The 16,835-nt window shown below is 36.8% G+C and overlaps 1 protein-coding gene across 1 annotated transcript in view; it reads left to right on the forward strand.

Moving 5' to 3' along the window:
- The window catches only part of col28a1a (collagen, type XXVIII, alpha 1a), a 53,949-nt gene extending 42,112 nt beyond the window's left edge, over nucleotides 1-11,837 (forward strand). The window contains exons 22-35 of the mRNA XM_028461226.1: nucleotides 887-955; nucleotides 1,057-1,125; nucleotides 1,259-1,327; nucleotides 1,418-1,486; nucleotides 1,963-2,031; nucleotides 4,033-4,101; nucleotides 4,247-4,315; nucleotides 4,398-4,478; nucleotides 4,805-4,840; nucleotides 4,927-4,963; nucleotides 5,192-5,746; nucleotides 7,662-7,792; nucleotides 8,045-8,291; nucleotides 10,980-11,837. Of these exons, the coding sequence (XP_028317027.1) occupies nucleotides 887-955; nucleotides 1,057-1,125; nucleotides 1,259-1,327; nucleotides 1,418-1,486; nucleotides 1,963-2,031; nucleotides 4,033-4,101; nucleotides 4,247-4,315; nucleotides 4,398-4,478; nucleotides 4,805-4,840; nucleotides 4,927-4,963; nucleotides 5,192-5,746; nucleotides 7,662-7,792; nucleotides 8,045-8,291; nucleotides 10,980-11,152 (1,743 nt within the window). The 3' untranslated portion in view covers nucleotides 11,153-11,837. The remainder of the gene's footprint in view (nucleotides 1-886; nucleotides 956-1,056; nucleotides 1,126-1,258; nucleotides 1,328-1,417; nucleotides 1,487-1,962; nucleotides 2,032-4,032; nucleotides 4,102-4,246; nucleotides 4,316-4,397; nucleotides 4,479-4,804; nucleotides 4,841-4,926; nucleotides 4,964-5,191; nucleotides 5,747-7,661; nucleotides 7,793-8,044; nucleotides 8,292-10,979) is intronic.
- The last annotated feature ends 4,998 nt before the right edge of the window (nucleotides 11,838-16,835 follow it).

Consider the following 16,835-nt stretch of genomic DNA (forward strand, 5'->3'; position numbering starts at 1 on the left):
CTTGTTGCAGATTACCTAAGATCTTAATTAAAGAGTGCAGAATCTTTTGTGTGCTTAAAGACTTTGAATGCACTATTTTCTTCTTTGCTGCTGCTCATCTGCTAAGCTGGTGTCCCCATAAACCGACAATCATTACTAACAGAAAACCCACTAAAATCAGCCTGAAATGTTTCTATAGAGATGATAAAACCTGCACATTATTGGCCCATTTGAGCACAGTCCTCAAAACAAAACCACAAACATATTGTGTAAATGGGGTTCCAAAAGTCCTAACTGGATTAGCAGTATTACCTAAATGTTCAGTATTCATTGAAGTGCAATTTTGTCTGTTGAGGTTTGATAAGCCATTTTATTATTTTTATTTTATTTTTATTTTTTATTGGTTGAGTGTGGTTTTATATTTCAGTGTTTCCTTCTTAACAGTGATCGGGTTTATTTTATTGTTTTTGGTTGTGATTTTTATTGAAGTGCAATTTTGTTTTTCTTTACAAAGACTGAAAGTCAATTTTTTTAAATATTGTTCTTTTTTTGTTTGTTTTATTGAGGATGTTTAAAAGTTCTTAAAATAAAGTTACTATAGTAATGGACACTGTTTATTGCATTTGAAAGGGTGTGCTTGCATTATTATGATACATTATCATTGCTTTAGTGGTAAATCTAGTCTAAAAAAATAGTTGTCATTAATATTGTTTATCATCAATAATTTGTGGGGCATTAAATCTGTTATTGACCCAGGCCTGTTGTAACATCTATCAGTGCACATTGTGATGCTTGCACGTTTTTACAAGCTTAGAACTTTAGTTGGTCTGCTCCTTAGACTTGAGTGTTACTTTTGTTAATGTGTTAATTCTGTGTACATGTTCATATGGGACTTTTTGTCACTTAGGGAGAGCCTGGGATAACTGGAATGGTGGGCCTTCCTGGACCTGCTGGTCGTGGAGTACCTGGACCAAAGGTGAGACCATTCATTGCATTTGTAACACAAAGAAACATTTACACATGCAGACACAAATACACAGTCATGTACAGATATATAAAATGTTTTGAAATGTGCAGGGAGAGCCAGGACCTGTAGGACCAGCTGGACTGGTTGGAGAACCTGGCATAGGAATCATTGGACCCAAGGTAATATGCTCTTAGAAAATATAGTGATAAGTGCTGTTTATTAAGAGGTAGATACTAAAGCAAAGAAGACATGAAAACAAATCTACAGAGCATTGTTCGTGTAAAACATCCTGCATAATCAATTTCTCCCCAGGGTAATAAAGGAAATACTGGACCAATGGGCCCACCAGGGATCAAGGGAGATGGACTGCCTGGAGCGCAAGTGAGACAAACCAAAATTGAACACTCAGCCAAGTCGTCCTTTTACGAAAGCAGATTTTACTGACTAATACTTTATTTCTGTACTCACGAGGGCCCACCGGGGCTACCAGGAGTTCAAGGAGAGATGGGACCTGAAGGGAAAGGACTACCTGGACCTAAGGTATATGTATTTTAGTTAACATATGAGACAACTCATCAACTCGTCCAACAGATGCAATACTAAAAAAATCAATCAATCGATCAAACACTACTGAAGGCAAAGGTATTAATTGTGGATGTGAATTGCATAAAAACAGTTTAAACAGTTACAACCATTGCTGGGGAGTCTGGTTAATGCAAGGTGCGTTATATAAATGCAAGCTTTTGGCTGCTCGGGGATGTGAGAAACTTTCAGAAACTTTGAAGTCCGTTTTCTCCCCTTTTGTACTTTGGAGATGCCAACATTCAAATGGCCATAACTTCTTCAATGATGGATACGAATGGGTAAATTAGAAGCTCATAACACGAATAAGATGATCGTCTGATCATTTTAATCAATAAACATTCATCATGGCAGTTTTATAAAGGTGTGATTTCATTAGAAAGTGTCTGTGCATGATTTTAAGGCTATTTGTATTTGTCTCATTTCTACAAAAGGGTGACAGAGGCCTAAAGGGTGCTCCTGGTTTAATGGGTCCTCCTGGGATCGGACTTTATGGACCAAAGGTTAGTGTGTAGATACTTTACAGAGCAATGAAATTAATCCAAAGGTCATTGTGCATTTTGTTACTTTTAGTCAGGCTGATGACTTAAATGTGTCAAAAATGGTCACAGCAGACAGATTAGGACACAGATGCAGTAGTCGCAGGCCCACATGATGTGGTGCGCTGGTTCCTCGGCTCCTTGGGGCTTTCTCGGGTGTGTATGGCAGGTGGACGAGCTGCCCTTCACTGTACACTCCCGCAACACAACAGTGCAACACAGTTATTGAAATGTATTTTAATGCTGTAGTCTGTCGATGTGTGTTAATTTGATGCAAAATGCTGAGATCTCCTGCTTCACATGTGGTTACGGTAGCTGAATAGATAAGGAGGTGTGCTTGAAAGCCTGAGGTCTACGGATCTAGCCCACCATGGGCCACCTCTCTAATTTTGTCTTTTAAATCATTAAAATAAATTTTAATAACTGTGTTGCACTGTTGTGTTGGGAATGTACTGTGAAGGGCAGCTCGTACACCTGCCATGACCGCGCGCTCGATCCCCGCCGCACGTAGAGAACCAGCCATACATGTCACCCTGGCAAGCATCGGTGAAGAGGTGGGTGGGAGCGGTTTTGTGTGTCTCTGCTTGTGTATTGGTTGAGGTTACAAACATTGCGAAACATTTAAGTTCAACATTTAGGTTTAGATTTAACATTTAACATTTAGATTTAACATTTAGTTTTAACATTTAGATATAACATTTAGATTTAACATTTAGATATGATATCTAACATTTAGATTTAGATTTAAACATTTATATTTAACATATATTATTTAGATTTAGATTTAAACATTTAGATTTAGATTTAAACATTTATATACAAGATTTAACATTTAGACTTAGATTTAACATATAGATATAATATACCATTTAGATTTAGATTTAAATATTTAGATTTAATGCATTTTTTTATCTCTGTATATGTGGTCAAATGTTATGTTAAATGTAGGAAAATGTGATAAATATGAGAAAAAGGAGATAAATAATGAAAATGTGTTAGCTACCACATTTATACTACATTTTTACACTTGGCACCCCATAGATTGCACTTCATGTAGTGTTGACCTTCGACAGCATGTGCAGATAAAGCAAAAAATTTTAAATAAAATGAATACATTTAAAAAAAAAAAACATCCCCCGCCCTGGACGGGATGTAAAACTTGGAGATTCCTTGATTAAACCATAGACTGTAAAAAGAATGGGCAGGACAAGCTCCCCGTTGGAGTGAAGCTTTTATTTTTAGAGCTCCCCCTGCTGACTGGCTGCAGTATAAGTCATAAACCCCGCCTCCTCAATGACAACAGATGGGATGTGGGTCAAACTGTAAAGTTAAAATACTTGTCACATAATTTTTTTCCAAACCTAAATTCTGCTGTGATTATTAATTATTATCACTCTACATTGTGTTCAAGCACAAATTTTTCTGTGAAGTTTGTTTTAAATGAGTTATTTGAGGTTGAAAAATGGGATTTTACATCATGTACGATATATGATTGACAGCCGCGGATCTTGCGTAGCTTTCTTTGTGTATAGCAGTTACGTTGTGAAGGGAAGCTGAGCATTTAACTAGATATTTGAGTTGAAATATGTTGTGGTTTTTTACTAACCGCTCTGATCTGAACCAATTCTACCAATGAAGCTATTGGTAGAATTTCGAGCGGGAAAGATACTTATGTTCTTGGCGTAGCTGAGTTGCGTAAGTCATCAAGGCAGTACTCTAAATGGGCGGGGAGTGTTACTAGGGCATATCCCACCAGACCCTACTGCGCAGACTCTGGTTCCAGATGAAGTCAATTTGCAAGATGGAAGCACTCCTAAGCACCATATTTTGGCTTCAAGAACATTGAGTGGGAACAGCTACAGTGCATGCCCACTGGGTTAAACCTAAAGTATGCTTACCCTATCCCAAGCCTACGAAATACAGGGTTGGAAGGTGAAACCATGACAAATTGCTCTCTTTTTCTAGGGGTCCATAGGGCAGCCTGGCCCACCTGGTATTCCAGGATTGCAAGGAGAGGGCATTCCAGGACCAAAGGTACAAATAGTACTCAGGGCAAGGAAAACAATTGGTTTTGGGCCAAATGCTCACCAATGTGATCCGTTGGCATATTATGTAGGATTACTTCATTTAGGTATGTATTACCATACCAAACAGGTAATATCATAAGTTATTTTACTAGGGTGAACCAGGGTTTCAGGGGCCTGTAGGCCCACGAGGGACATCAGGTGATGGTCTGCCAGGAGAGAAGGTAAAAACTACTTGGCTTCTAAGTGTTGACTTGTGTTTTAAATTCAGGTACCTTGGCACTAAAAGTACTTTTGCACATGCAGGGGGATCGAGGTATTCCAGGAATCAAGGGAAAGAAAGGAGACAGTGGTGAATATGGCATACCTGGATCCCCTGGACCAATGGTAAACAGGCATTTTCTTAAGTTCCAACAGAATCCTAAAGATGTTGACTCATGAGCCAGAGTGGCTAAATGGCTATGTGAGTGGCCACTATTAGATTAAGTGAATCCATGTAGAATTTTATAATTTTTGAGAGTAATTGTAAAGGATTTTTTTTAACAAAGCACATTATTATCAAGATAATTATTATCTGCACATTTCCCACTCATAGATATAGGTGTTCTGGTTATTTAGGTTGATATAAATTTGATGCTACATTCAGTCAGTGAGAATCATTGCTTTGGAGGTAAGGCTGTATAGCAGTATTTGTGGTTCTCATCCTCTTGCAGGGTAAACCTGGAGAAAAGGGAGAACCAGGACTGACAGTGAGTCACTGATTAGTACAAATCATTCAGCTGTTTCACTGACTCAGAATAAAAAACTATATTTTGATTATGTTCTTTGCTCACAGAAAGAAGACGTCATCAGGATCATAAGAGAGGCCTGTGGTAAATCAAAGCTTTTTTAGTGTTATTAGAAAAAATGTTATAAAATTATTGTCATCACTTTACAAACAAGTTATAACATCCTTCTCGTGCCTCCTTTACATTTGTTTTTGCTGCTGAAAAAGAAAAATATCAATGTGCTTTTTAGAGCTGCTCAGCTGTTAGTTATTGCTGACATGTCTCATTGTTTTACATAACATATTGTTTCTTTTTTTCCTATCTGTTGTTGAGGTTGTGGGATCAGGTGCAAAGGAAGCCTTCTGGAGCTGGTGTTTGTAATCGACAGCTCTGAAAGTGTGGGACCAGAGAACTTTGAGGTGGTGAAAGACTTTGTGAATGCTCTTATTGACCGCATGACAGTGAGTCGCGAGGCCATCAGGATTGGCGTGGTGCTCTACAGTCATGTGGACATGGAGGTAGTTAGTCTGCAACAAGAGGCCAATCAGGAACATGTCAAGGCAGCGGTTCGGAGGATGCCCTACCTGGGGGAAGGGACCTTCACTGGCAGTGCAATCCATCGAGCCAACCAGATGTTCCTGTCATCTCGGCATGGTGTGAGGAAAGTTGCCCTGGTTTTAACTGATGGACTGGCTGACCGACGTGATGTCATGCAGTTTGAGAAGACCGCCGCAGAAGCCCATGCAGAAGGCATCGAGGTGTTTGTTTTTGGAGCGATGAACAGGACCGACCCCATGTATGAAGAGTTTGTGGCTGAAATGAACACTATTGCCTCTGAGCCTGATGAGGAGCATGTCTACCTCCTGGATAACTTCAGGACTCTTCCCAGTAAGCAGAAGCCATATAGCTCACAACCACTGAAACAAAGACACGCCCATTTTAGGACTTGTCACAGGTTTCAACATCATACAGGTTTTTCTAGTTGCTGTCTCGTAGCTAGTAGGGCTGTGATTTAAGTTCTAGCTTTTTGCATCCTTTTTGTGCAGTGTTTGCTCATTCTTCCTGTGTGTGTGTTGGTATCAATAGGGCATCATGTCCAAAAACATGTATGAGAGGTTTTTAAGAGCTCCTCATTTGACCAAATGAGTGAATGTCTGCTTGTGAGTTATTGTCTGATTTTATGAGTTAGTCCTGTGATGGACTTGACTTTAGGTAGGCTTGAATCTTCCATCCAGGGTGGATAGATAGATAAAGAGCTCCTGGAGGTTGGGATATATTTCGCAGTGTAGTACATTTGTAAGTACTTTTGCAATACGGATAACACAAAGATGCGTTTTTAGGCTTTAAACAACTTGCATGAACAACATTGCTGCAAAGACACAGAGATTTCCAAAGAAAAGTCTAGTTTGTTAGAATTTTTGCATTTTTTGGTGAGATGGTTTGCTTTCTAGCTTTTTGGTGCATCTCTTGTTTATACAGGTGTTGCTGAAAGGGAGTCCCCGCTCTTAAGGGGGTCTGTGAGCGAGGGGTTGCATTCTTTTGGGTGGTACTAGCCTTGCTTTGCATGGGTCCTAGGTGGTGCTCTGGTCTATTAGGGAGGCTCAAACATTAATATTTGTAGAGGACTCTGACAAGTCTGCTGACCAGGTAAGAGTTCCATATAAGGCACACAGATGGGTTGCAGGTTGGCTAGCTGTTTTTTTTTCTTCAGAATGTGCACATATCACCAGTTTGTACCCAGTGGGGTTTGTTTGGTTTTTGGTCTGCTCTGCAGGAGTTTAGTCCAGTCCGAAGTTTGCTTCCTGCAGACCGCTGGTAGCTTTCCCATTCCAGCCGTTCTTTAGAACATATAAAACAGGTATGAATAATACCATGCACTCCCACCCACCCATTCATTGAGCCTGCTTACACATGCACACCTCACAAGGACATACGGCTTTGCTTGGTGCTTTGTTCCATTTCTTGCCAAAATGTAAGTTTGAGAAATGTTTGCCACTAGCTGCAGCACTTTGAAATCACACAATACCCATTTTCTGTTTTTACCTTGATTCTCTTAGAATGTACTTGTATCCAGCAGGACTCCTATATCATAAGACATAAAAGCTTTGGGATATTTATCTACTTAAGCCCTGACAATGTCTCCTCACCTTTCACTACAGTACAGTTATTACTGTATTTCTCCTACATTTTGTTTTACCCAAACATTGTTTTTTTCCCGCCTTCAACTCAAGTGTAGCCCTATCATTTTTGAATATATAACCTTCACAATAGTTTGCTACTCAAAATTCACTTCCTGAATGGAAATGGCATTATTTTTTATTATTTTTAAGAACGAGTGACTAGTAAATAAAACTGAGTTAGTAAATAAACTTGCCCCGGATCAGTCAACATGCGTTTGCACAGATGTGAACAGCGTCTGGTTGAAATGGGTTTGGGCTTAAAGAGACATCAGTTTCATTCAGGTCGGACGTGTTTGGGCCGTGTTCTGGTATAGCTTTGATATACTGTTGCATTCATGTGATTTGTGAGGAGTTCTACCTGGTCTTGTATAAAATGACATTTGTTTTTAGAGTGTGTTGAATTTTAACTTAAATTCAAAGTATAAAACTTTACATGGAGTTTTGTGAACATCATAGACTTGCACTTCCACTGAATAATATTGAGACACAAGTGCTATACTAAATAATGCTAAGCTTATTAGTTTAGCACTCATTCTAATATCAATGACTTCAATAGCTCATGAATGTATCATAGCCAGGACACAGTGTTTACTTATGCCTTCCTATGTATGCTCTAAATACAGGTCTGGAAAGCCTTGTCTTAAGTCAACTTTGCAAGCAGTCTTTTTTACCAACCTCTCTATTTCTACCATTGGATCCCCATTCCAAGATTTCAGGAGACCAAGGCAATCAACAGTTAACAGAAGACTTACAGGTAACACTGTACTGCAATTTAGTTAAAATCAAAAGCAGCAAATACAGCAGTCCAGAAAATATTTACCCCAATACTTTATTTGTGAAGCTATTCACTTATGTTTTCTAAAACTGATTTTAAAACCCTCGATTTTGAAAGAGTAAAATAAGTGATTATAAATGGGATTTACATATATCAATTTTCACAGACAAAAGATGTGTCAAACACAAAAAGAAAAGCCCTAAATCAGATTTTTATTTTTATCTTTTCCAGCTCAAACACCTACCAAGGACGGCAACTGTCCGGGCTCCACAGTCCACTAAATCTACATCACAGGATGAAAACCAATTGTCAGTGGACCCCTGGAATCTACCAGACATCACATTTATATTTACTGGCAAGAGAGGGAAGTTAGGTCCAGTGGAGACCTCGACTATGAGCCCTCAGACTCCCATCAACAGGTTGCACGTGGCACAGAGCACTTCTTCATCTCCTCTTGTGATTGGTCCACTGATGTCAGGTAAACAGAAGGAGAGGCTAGAAGTAAAATATATGTTAGTGAATGCTGTGATAAAATGGCCGATAAAATAGCACAGTTCAGTTCTGGAGTTTTTGATTGCTCTCTATTTAAAAACTCACCCTACATTTGCTTGTGAAGAAAATAGAGGAAAGTTAAAAGAAGAATAATAGGTACAGTCCACGTGAAACAAACTGGTTTTTGGGAGGATTGTGGTACTTGTTCAAGTTCACTCCAAGAACTGAGTGAACTCGAGCTAGATAAAGCTTTTAATTGTAGATGAAGTGATATGTGATACAAAGACCAGAATGCACAAATTGTATTGTGCACTGAACTAAATAGAAAGGAAATCACAAAGCACAAATCCGCCAAGCAGAAGTGCAGTTTGTGTTGGGGACACAATTTATGGTTAAAAAATAAAAGAAAGAAAATCACTGACACAGTTTTCCATCAAAATGATCAAACATCCTGATAAATTACATCTGTGTCTACATTTCTAAAGAATATGAATTTTCAAGCAGAATGTTCCACCCAGTTGTTATCCATCAACTGTAATTCAATAGATCAGTGACGTTAAAAACACAGCAAAGCAGCAAAATGCCTCAGTAGTCATAATTAAGCAATGTCACACCAGAGAGAAGTACATAATCACACCTGTCCTGATATTTCAGCACATCTTCGAGTGTGATATTGCTTTTATACAACAGTTCTACAAGTGCATTTTATAAATTAACAGTAATAAGTGACGAGAGATTATGATTTGTTTGTTTATTAAATTATTTGGCTCCGTCAACAAAAATAGGTCCACAAGTGCGACCCAAATATGATCTTTTTGGCCATATGCGACCTGTATTCGAACAGTTAAAGACAGTCTGAACAACACAATTCCGATTTTAATGAACTCTGCATCATTGAAGACATCCCTATCCCACCACTGTTGACTCTGACTCCGCATCCAAACAGTTTGTTGTAAAGATGTAGCAGCCATCGGCTCCTTAAAGTTATGAAGTGCTGACTTGTGTTGGAAAGAAAAATGTTCGTCCAAAAGTTAACAGTGAAAAAAGTGAACAGCTAAAATCTATAAAGGAATACTTTAATACAGCAATTCTCAACTGGTGGGTTGGGACCCAAAAGTGGGTCGCGGACCTGCACTAGGTGGGTTGCGGGCAGCTGATCAAAAATAAAGAAATAGCCTACTTAACGTCTCATGTGGGACTTGTCTTTTATTTTGAAAGAAACTTTTCTTTCGACAGCCATGGTGTGAAATGCATGTTGCACAGGAAAATACATAGATTTATGTTTTTAAAAAGATTATATGTGTGTTTTCAACAGCTATTTCAGAAAAACTACAATTGGTTGGTTGAATTCTCAAAAAAAAAAGAAGTGGATCACGATTTAATGACTGTGGCAAAATTTGGGTCCTAGGGTGAGACCAGTTGAGAACCTCTGCTTTAATAGGATAAAGTGGGGAAACCTAGTCACAATTTGAATGTTTGTAAGGAACCCACTATCAACTCAGTTTGCCAAGAAAATTGTACTAAAAACTAAAATGACTTTGATTACCTGTACGTCTTGCCAGCCCTCTGGGCATTTTTTTTTAAGAGCTGGATTCCAATTTTAAGGTTGGTGCTGCACATCTGTTGCAGCAAGGACTCAGGAGATCTCAGACACTAATTCACGTGTAATCGTGTGATATTGCGAGTTGTAGTCAATACAAAGAGAACCGCAAAGCCTTACAATCAGTTCATTGTTTCCTTCGAGAGGAGCAGAAGGAAATCGACTTGGTTCTGCCCTGTAGATCTTCTGTTTTTGTAGAGATTATTGGGATTCAACCACAAATAAGGTCAATATTTATATATGAAATACAATACAATCCCGCCTAGTGCCTGAAGAAAGCTGGAGATTGCAGACCCCTGCGACCCTGAAGTAGCAAGCCGGTCAGTAAATGGATGGAATTTTAATTTGAAAATAAACCAGATATTTTATTATGTGTCTGTGCATTACTTCCTGTCCCGTACGGTCTTATCTTTGTTGAATTGATTCAGCACAGCTCCAGCCTCTGGGAAAAATAGAAGGGCTGCTTATCTGCTACAGAGGGCATCTGAAGCACTTACACAGCTGTGCTGGAGCAGATTCACATGTGGTGGAAATTGGCACATTGACTTTAATGGAAACCTAACAGCTGCGTTGCGGTTCTGCAGCAAATACAGAGCATTTATGGATCCGGTAGAAATTATTATTGTAACTATATTTTCATAAGATATAATTAATTTTATTTATTAACATCAATTTGTGTATATATTTTTGGATGTGTGTAGATATAGGAATATTTGATATGTATGTGATTCCACAAAATGTATTAAATGTCACATGCCTGACAAAAATAAAAATAAAGTTTAAAAAATTTGGGGGTAATGCCTCACAGCTTAAAGACCTGGATTTGATTTTGGGTGGAATGCTGTCCTGGGACGTTTCTGTGTAGACATATTGATGATTTCAAACACCAGAAAATATAAAGATAAAGAAAAAAGAAAAATCTGTTCATAAATGAGGGGAAATGGTGTCTTCGGTTTTAAGGACATGGTCTTTTTCTTGTTTATCTTTAATTGTAGTACTGGGTAAGTTGAAAAGAAGAGCAAAGGTGTTAATGGCTCTCACCAGGTAATACAGTGCACTCTTGTGTTCTTTCAGGAGAAGGATGCAGAAAGCCCTTGGACCCTGGGCCCTGTCGGGAGTACGTGGTCAGGTGGTACTACGACCCTGAGGCCAATGCCTGTGCCCAGTTCTGGTTTGGAGGCTGTCAAGGCAACACCAACAACTTTGAAACTGAGGCCATGTGCAGGAATACCTGCGTCTACACGTAACAGTGTGTTTGGGTAAAAAGTGAGTGTGCACACTGAGCTGACACGCTTCTTGGCATCTTCGAGTCAGAGGAGTGACTGGGTGATACAGGCTTATACTTGAAAAGGACTGTTTGACCAGTACTGAGGTTGCTGCAGCTGCTCCACACTGTGAACTGCTACAGGTGAAGGAGGTGTTGGAGGGAAGATGTGATCTTTCTACCACTTGATCATTAATGATGTTGAATGCTTTACTACCTTGTGCATCTTCTAAGATAAGTAGTATAATCCCCATTAACCACAGCAAGTCATTCAAAGAAAAAACTGAATGAGAACCATTTTTCATTAGCAGGAAGAAAAAAAACACATCATGGGTCTGAAGTCGAGCAGCTACCTCACAGGACTACACAGCTCCACTCTTCTCTTTTTAACAGATGTACATTTAGAAGTTAATTGTTTTTAATGTTAATAGATGTACTTCAAACCTCCACATGTTTCTACCATTTGTTCTATTGCAACAACACATCATCAGTAGGGTAAAACTAACTTGATGATAAAATACGTTGGATTAAGTACCTGAAACAAAAGTGACATTATTCCAAAATAAACTCAAAATGCATTTCAAAATACTGTATCTGACTGTTTTCAAACAGTGGTACCTCCAGTTTTTCATCAAACGTCTTAAAATATCTTTGTAAAGTAATAATTATTGATCAACACCATTCAACACTTACTCTCCAGTGCTCTTTCACAAGTTTGCCTTTTTTTTCTATTCTTCTAGCATACATTTTACTTTAGGATTAATGTTTTTATATATCATAGACAACGTTAAGATATTAGTAAATTATTATTAGAATAAATGTTAAGTACTATAATATAATATACCAGTTGTACTCAAATACAAATCAAAACAAATATGCTAAAATAAAATAAAACACTATTTCATTTTTTTTTACCTTAATTTAAATGAAAATATAAATAAAACCCACACAAAAAATGTCTGTAAATCAAGGATATTAAGAGAGGTTAAGGAACCATTTTCTTTTTAAAAGTTGACATATGGTCCCATAAGTAAGGAGAGAAAATGCATTGCTGTTCTCATGAATTCAAAAGATAACACACTAATATAAAAAATCCAGCCCACTATAGTATCTTTTAGTACACAAATATGTCAGGATTTTTAGATGATTAAACTGTTCTAATAAACTACACTGCTGTTTAATAAGAAAAATGACATCTTGTCTCTGTTTCTAATTCTTTGAACTTTGTGTGATGGTCAGGTAGAGACACTGATGTAGGTGCTCAACTGTGGTTGTTCCCTGATTAAATCTGGGCTCTGGCCCAGCCATTTAGAAAAAACTATTGGCCCACAGGAGAAAGTAAAAATGACTGAGGAAAAAAATAATCATGATATAAATTACCTAATAATTTAGTTGTAGATATCTCAGTCCTTCCAAATTCACAAATTTCATGAAAAATATTTGCAGCGAGTTGCAATTTTCCCATGTTTTATCACATGATTGCAGTCATCTTTAATCCCAAATTATAGCAATAACTTTAAAACATTTTTTCTAAAATCCTGCAATTTCTCAAAAACAATGCCACAAAATTGTCACAAAATCAAGAATCAAGATCCTCCAGAGACTGATATAGAAAACTAGGGCAAAATGATGTAGAAGTTTTCTTTTTCCGCCTTAAATCATCTGCCAACTTGAGATCACATTGAGTAAGAAAGAGATTGACACACACATAAAGAGGATTCCTTTAGCAAAAAGTAGTTTATTCAAGTGTACTACAAGTATACTTATTTTATACTAAAACTGAGGCAGTATAATTGAAGTATACTTTTTATATACTATATTTTATATAAAAAAGTACAGTGAAGTATACTTAGACTATTCTTTATACTTTTCAGTATAAGCTAAGACTAAGTACATAATACTTAGACTTACACTTGTACTTTAATACTAATGCTTATACATTAGTATACTTTTTTTTACTTCTGCCACGAAGTATTAATATTTATTATATGTTCAATATCATATAGTGCTGGAGTTTAAAAGTTTACAGTAGATAGTCTGTGCTCATCTGCATTAACTTTATGTACATTAAAAACATACTCAAAAACAGAAAAATGTGACTTGGCTTTAGTGATCAAAATGATTGCAGTCTAGTGTATGTATGGTAAGAGTTAACTTTATTAATATTTTAAGAAGTATATTTTAAGTACATAGATAGTATGCTTAAAGTATAACAATACCTAGTATACCAGTAGTATTTAGATGAGTGTACTTGTTAGGACCAGGGTTAGGGAGTTGTCTGGAGCGGTGGCCTAGTGGTTAAGGACAGTGGGCTTGTAAATGAAGGATGACCGGTTTGAGTCTTTTATTTTTTTTTATTTATTTATTTATTGGAGGATATGCCCCTTGAGATGGAACATCTCGTTTTCGAGGGGGTCCTCAACTTACATAAAATGACAGATACAGCAGAACAGACAATACAAAAATTCAATATTTCAAAATAATAAATATAACAAAATATAGATAGACACACACACACCCACACGCACACAGTATACATTAAACAGTTGCTCAACACAGTAAATATTTTATACAAAAATAAATAAGTAATAATAGTGATATCATTAATAGTAGCTATCTAATGATAGTAAAAACTTTCATTAGATTAAATGAATAAAAAAGGTTTCGGTTACATAGCCTATAATCAAAAACACTATTCTGGAGATGGAGGACAAGAGCATTTTTAAACAGAGACACAGAGGTTAGAGAGTGGATCGATAATGGGAGAATGTTCCAGTCAAATGGAGCTTTATATTTGAATGAAAATTTACCGACTACTTTTTTGACTCTAGGGACAACAAGATATGGTTGATCAGCATGAAGCAAACTGTATGACGATCTGAAAGGAATTATATATTGTTTTAAATAATCAGGAAAACTTAAATTAATACATTTAAATATAAATAATAACCAGTGAAGCTGTCATCTAGATGCCAGAGAGAGCCATGACAAATGTTCATACATTTGGCAGTGGTGAGTTCTGAAGGGACAGCGGAGGATAAATCTACACAGACTATTGTAAGTGACATTAAGTGGTTGGAGAATCGTGGCAGTGGTGTTTTGATAAATAATATCACTGTAATCAATAATGGGAAGAATCAATTGTGAAATTATCCTTTTTCTAACTGAGTAACTAAAACAATTAACTGATTGATAAAGCAATTTTAAGTGATAAGAAATTTTGTTTGTAATAGTTTGTATATGAGTTTTAAATGATAGTGAGGAGTCTAGCCATAGACCAAGATATTTAAACTGATCAACAACTGGGACTGGTGACAAATCAGAAAAAGTAAGTTTAATCTCATTGGCTGAGACTGGGCGAACCCGCTTCTGGAACAACATAAAATTTGATTTTGAGTTATTGAGTAATAGTTAATTAGATTGTAGCCAGGATTGAACTGCATTGAAGTCATGCTGAATAGAGTGATTAATATCTGAGATATTAGATTTTGCAGAATAAATCACAGTGTCATCAGCATAAAGTTGGATGTAACAGTCATTGCATGCAAGAGGGAGATCATTCATAAATATTGAAAATAAAAGTGGGCCAAGAGAAGAACCCTGCGGAACACCTTTGTCAATAAATAAAAATTCAGAGTAGCTGCCATTGTAAAACACACACTGTTGCCGATGATGAAGGTAAGAATTGAACCAGAGGAGCGAAGACCTATCCAGGCCTATAGAATGAAGCTTGTCTAAAAGCAAATAGTGATAGACCATATCAAAAGCTTTGGTGAGATCTATAAATAAAGCACCAGTAAGCAGATTATTGTCAAGGCCAGAAAAAATATCATTGGTAAATTTTAATAAAGCAGATGTAGTAGAGAAGTGTTTTCTAAAGCCAGATTGAAATGGAGATAAGAGGTTATTGGTTGAGAGGTGTTCTGATAGTTGATTAAAAACTATTTTCTCATAGACTTTAACAATACTATTAATCATAGAGATTGGTCTGTAGTTATTTACATTACTAGTGTCACCCCCTTTATGCAGGGGGATGACCTTGTCTTACCTTGGCCAACACTGTAGAATGTTGAGAAAGTCCCTCAGGCGCCATGGGTTGAATTCAGAGAGCAATTTTCGTAAATGTGTAAAACATTTATGACAATAAATAAAAGCGTATTCTTGTTGTATACTTGAAAATGGACTTTTATAAACTTAAAATGACCTAATATAAAGTGTACTTTAAGTATACTTCTATAAACTTAAAATGTGGACTAGAAGTATAAACTTAGTACACTAGTTGTATATAGATGAGTGTACTTTTGTAAACTTAAGATTACCTTATAAAGTATACTTAAAGTATATTTTTATAAACTTAAAATGTTCCAATTTAGTATAATTTCTAGTATGCTACTAGTACATGGTCCATAGTACACTTGCTATACTTATACTCAAGCATACTTATTAAAATGAACTTCAAGTACACTACTTTTTTGATAAGAGTTAATGTCTTTTTATTCAAGAGGTTAGACATTTTTCAAGCTTAATGAGTAAATTACAGTCACAATTATTGCTCAATTCCAGTTTTGACGTTAGGTGTAGCAAATACTGCAAAACCATATAAACTCCAATATTGTAAACAGCACTCTAATGTAAATAATATGAGCCACCCTTCCATCTCACTGATAAATGGAATGGGTCCTTCTAAACTTGGATGTCATTATATTATTATTTGTACATTCTCTTGAAAACTATTAAAACAGAAATGGACCCACTTTTCCGTAGCCAGCTCTGCATTGAAAGTCAAAACTTCTTTGATAAAACAATTACCAATAAAATAATGACATTATTTAAAAAAAAAATAAAAGCGATAAAGAAAATGAGAAACAGTATTGGTCTTTTCCTCTACCTCCAAAGGTCAAAGAGATTAACTTCAAAATTCTAAAAGACATGTATCCAACTAGTGGTAATGTGGTTTTAGCCACGTTCAACCTGATAGTCAGCTGTTTGGAGGGCTGGTGGTGGTTACAGGGAATGACCAAGGTATATTTTGTAAGTTTGATTTCTTGGCTGAATCCACACAATCAGAAACCAAAAAGTTACAAGAAATGACCAGCAGATGACACTGTGGGGATGTGTTTGTTCTTTGCAGACTTCATTTCATTATTATTCACGTAAGATACAGTAAACAAACACGAGTTGGATATTGTATTGTTTTATGTATTATTATTATTATTATATGTTATCAATTTGTACTTAAATTTGCATTTATAATATTTAAATAAGTACAAGGAAGAAAACATGGGCACAATGAACATCCTAGTAAAAGGTCAGAGTTTACTATATCCATACCTGTCAAGTATCCCGTTTTGGCCGGGAAACTCCCGTATTTTACCCCTCTTTCCCGCCATCTTCACTTATTTGTATTTTCCCATAAATATCCTGTGTTTTAATGTAATAATAATTAAAAGATTCCTTACTAAACTGAATGTCGTGACTAGCCTCGCGACAACTACCACCTACACACGACTTCTGCTCTTGGAGCACCAGGGCTAACGCCTCCGTTTATTTATCTTTTACACAACACCGCCGGTAACCACCGGACGCACACTGATGACGTCACTCACATACAAGGCGCATCATAACAGCACAGCACCAATTGCAGCGCTCACATATGTAATAAAATA

Source organism: Gouania willdenowi, chromosome 11 (assembly GCF_900634775.1).
Source record: "Gouania willdenowi chromosome 11, fGouWil2.1, whole genome shotgun sequence".
Lineage (NCBI taxonomy): Eukaryota > Metazoa > Chordata > Actinopteri > Blenniiformes > Gobiesocidae > Gouania > Gouania willdenowi.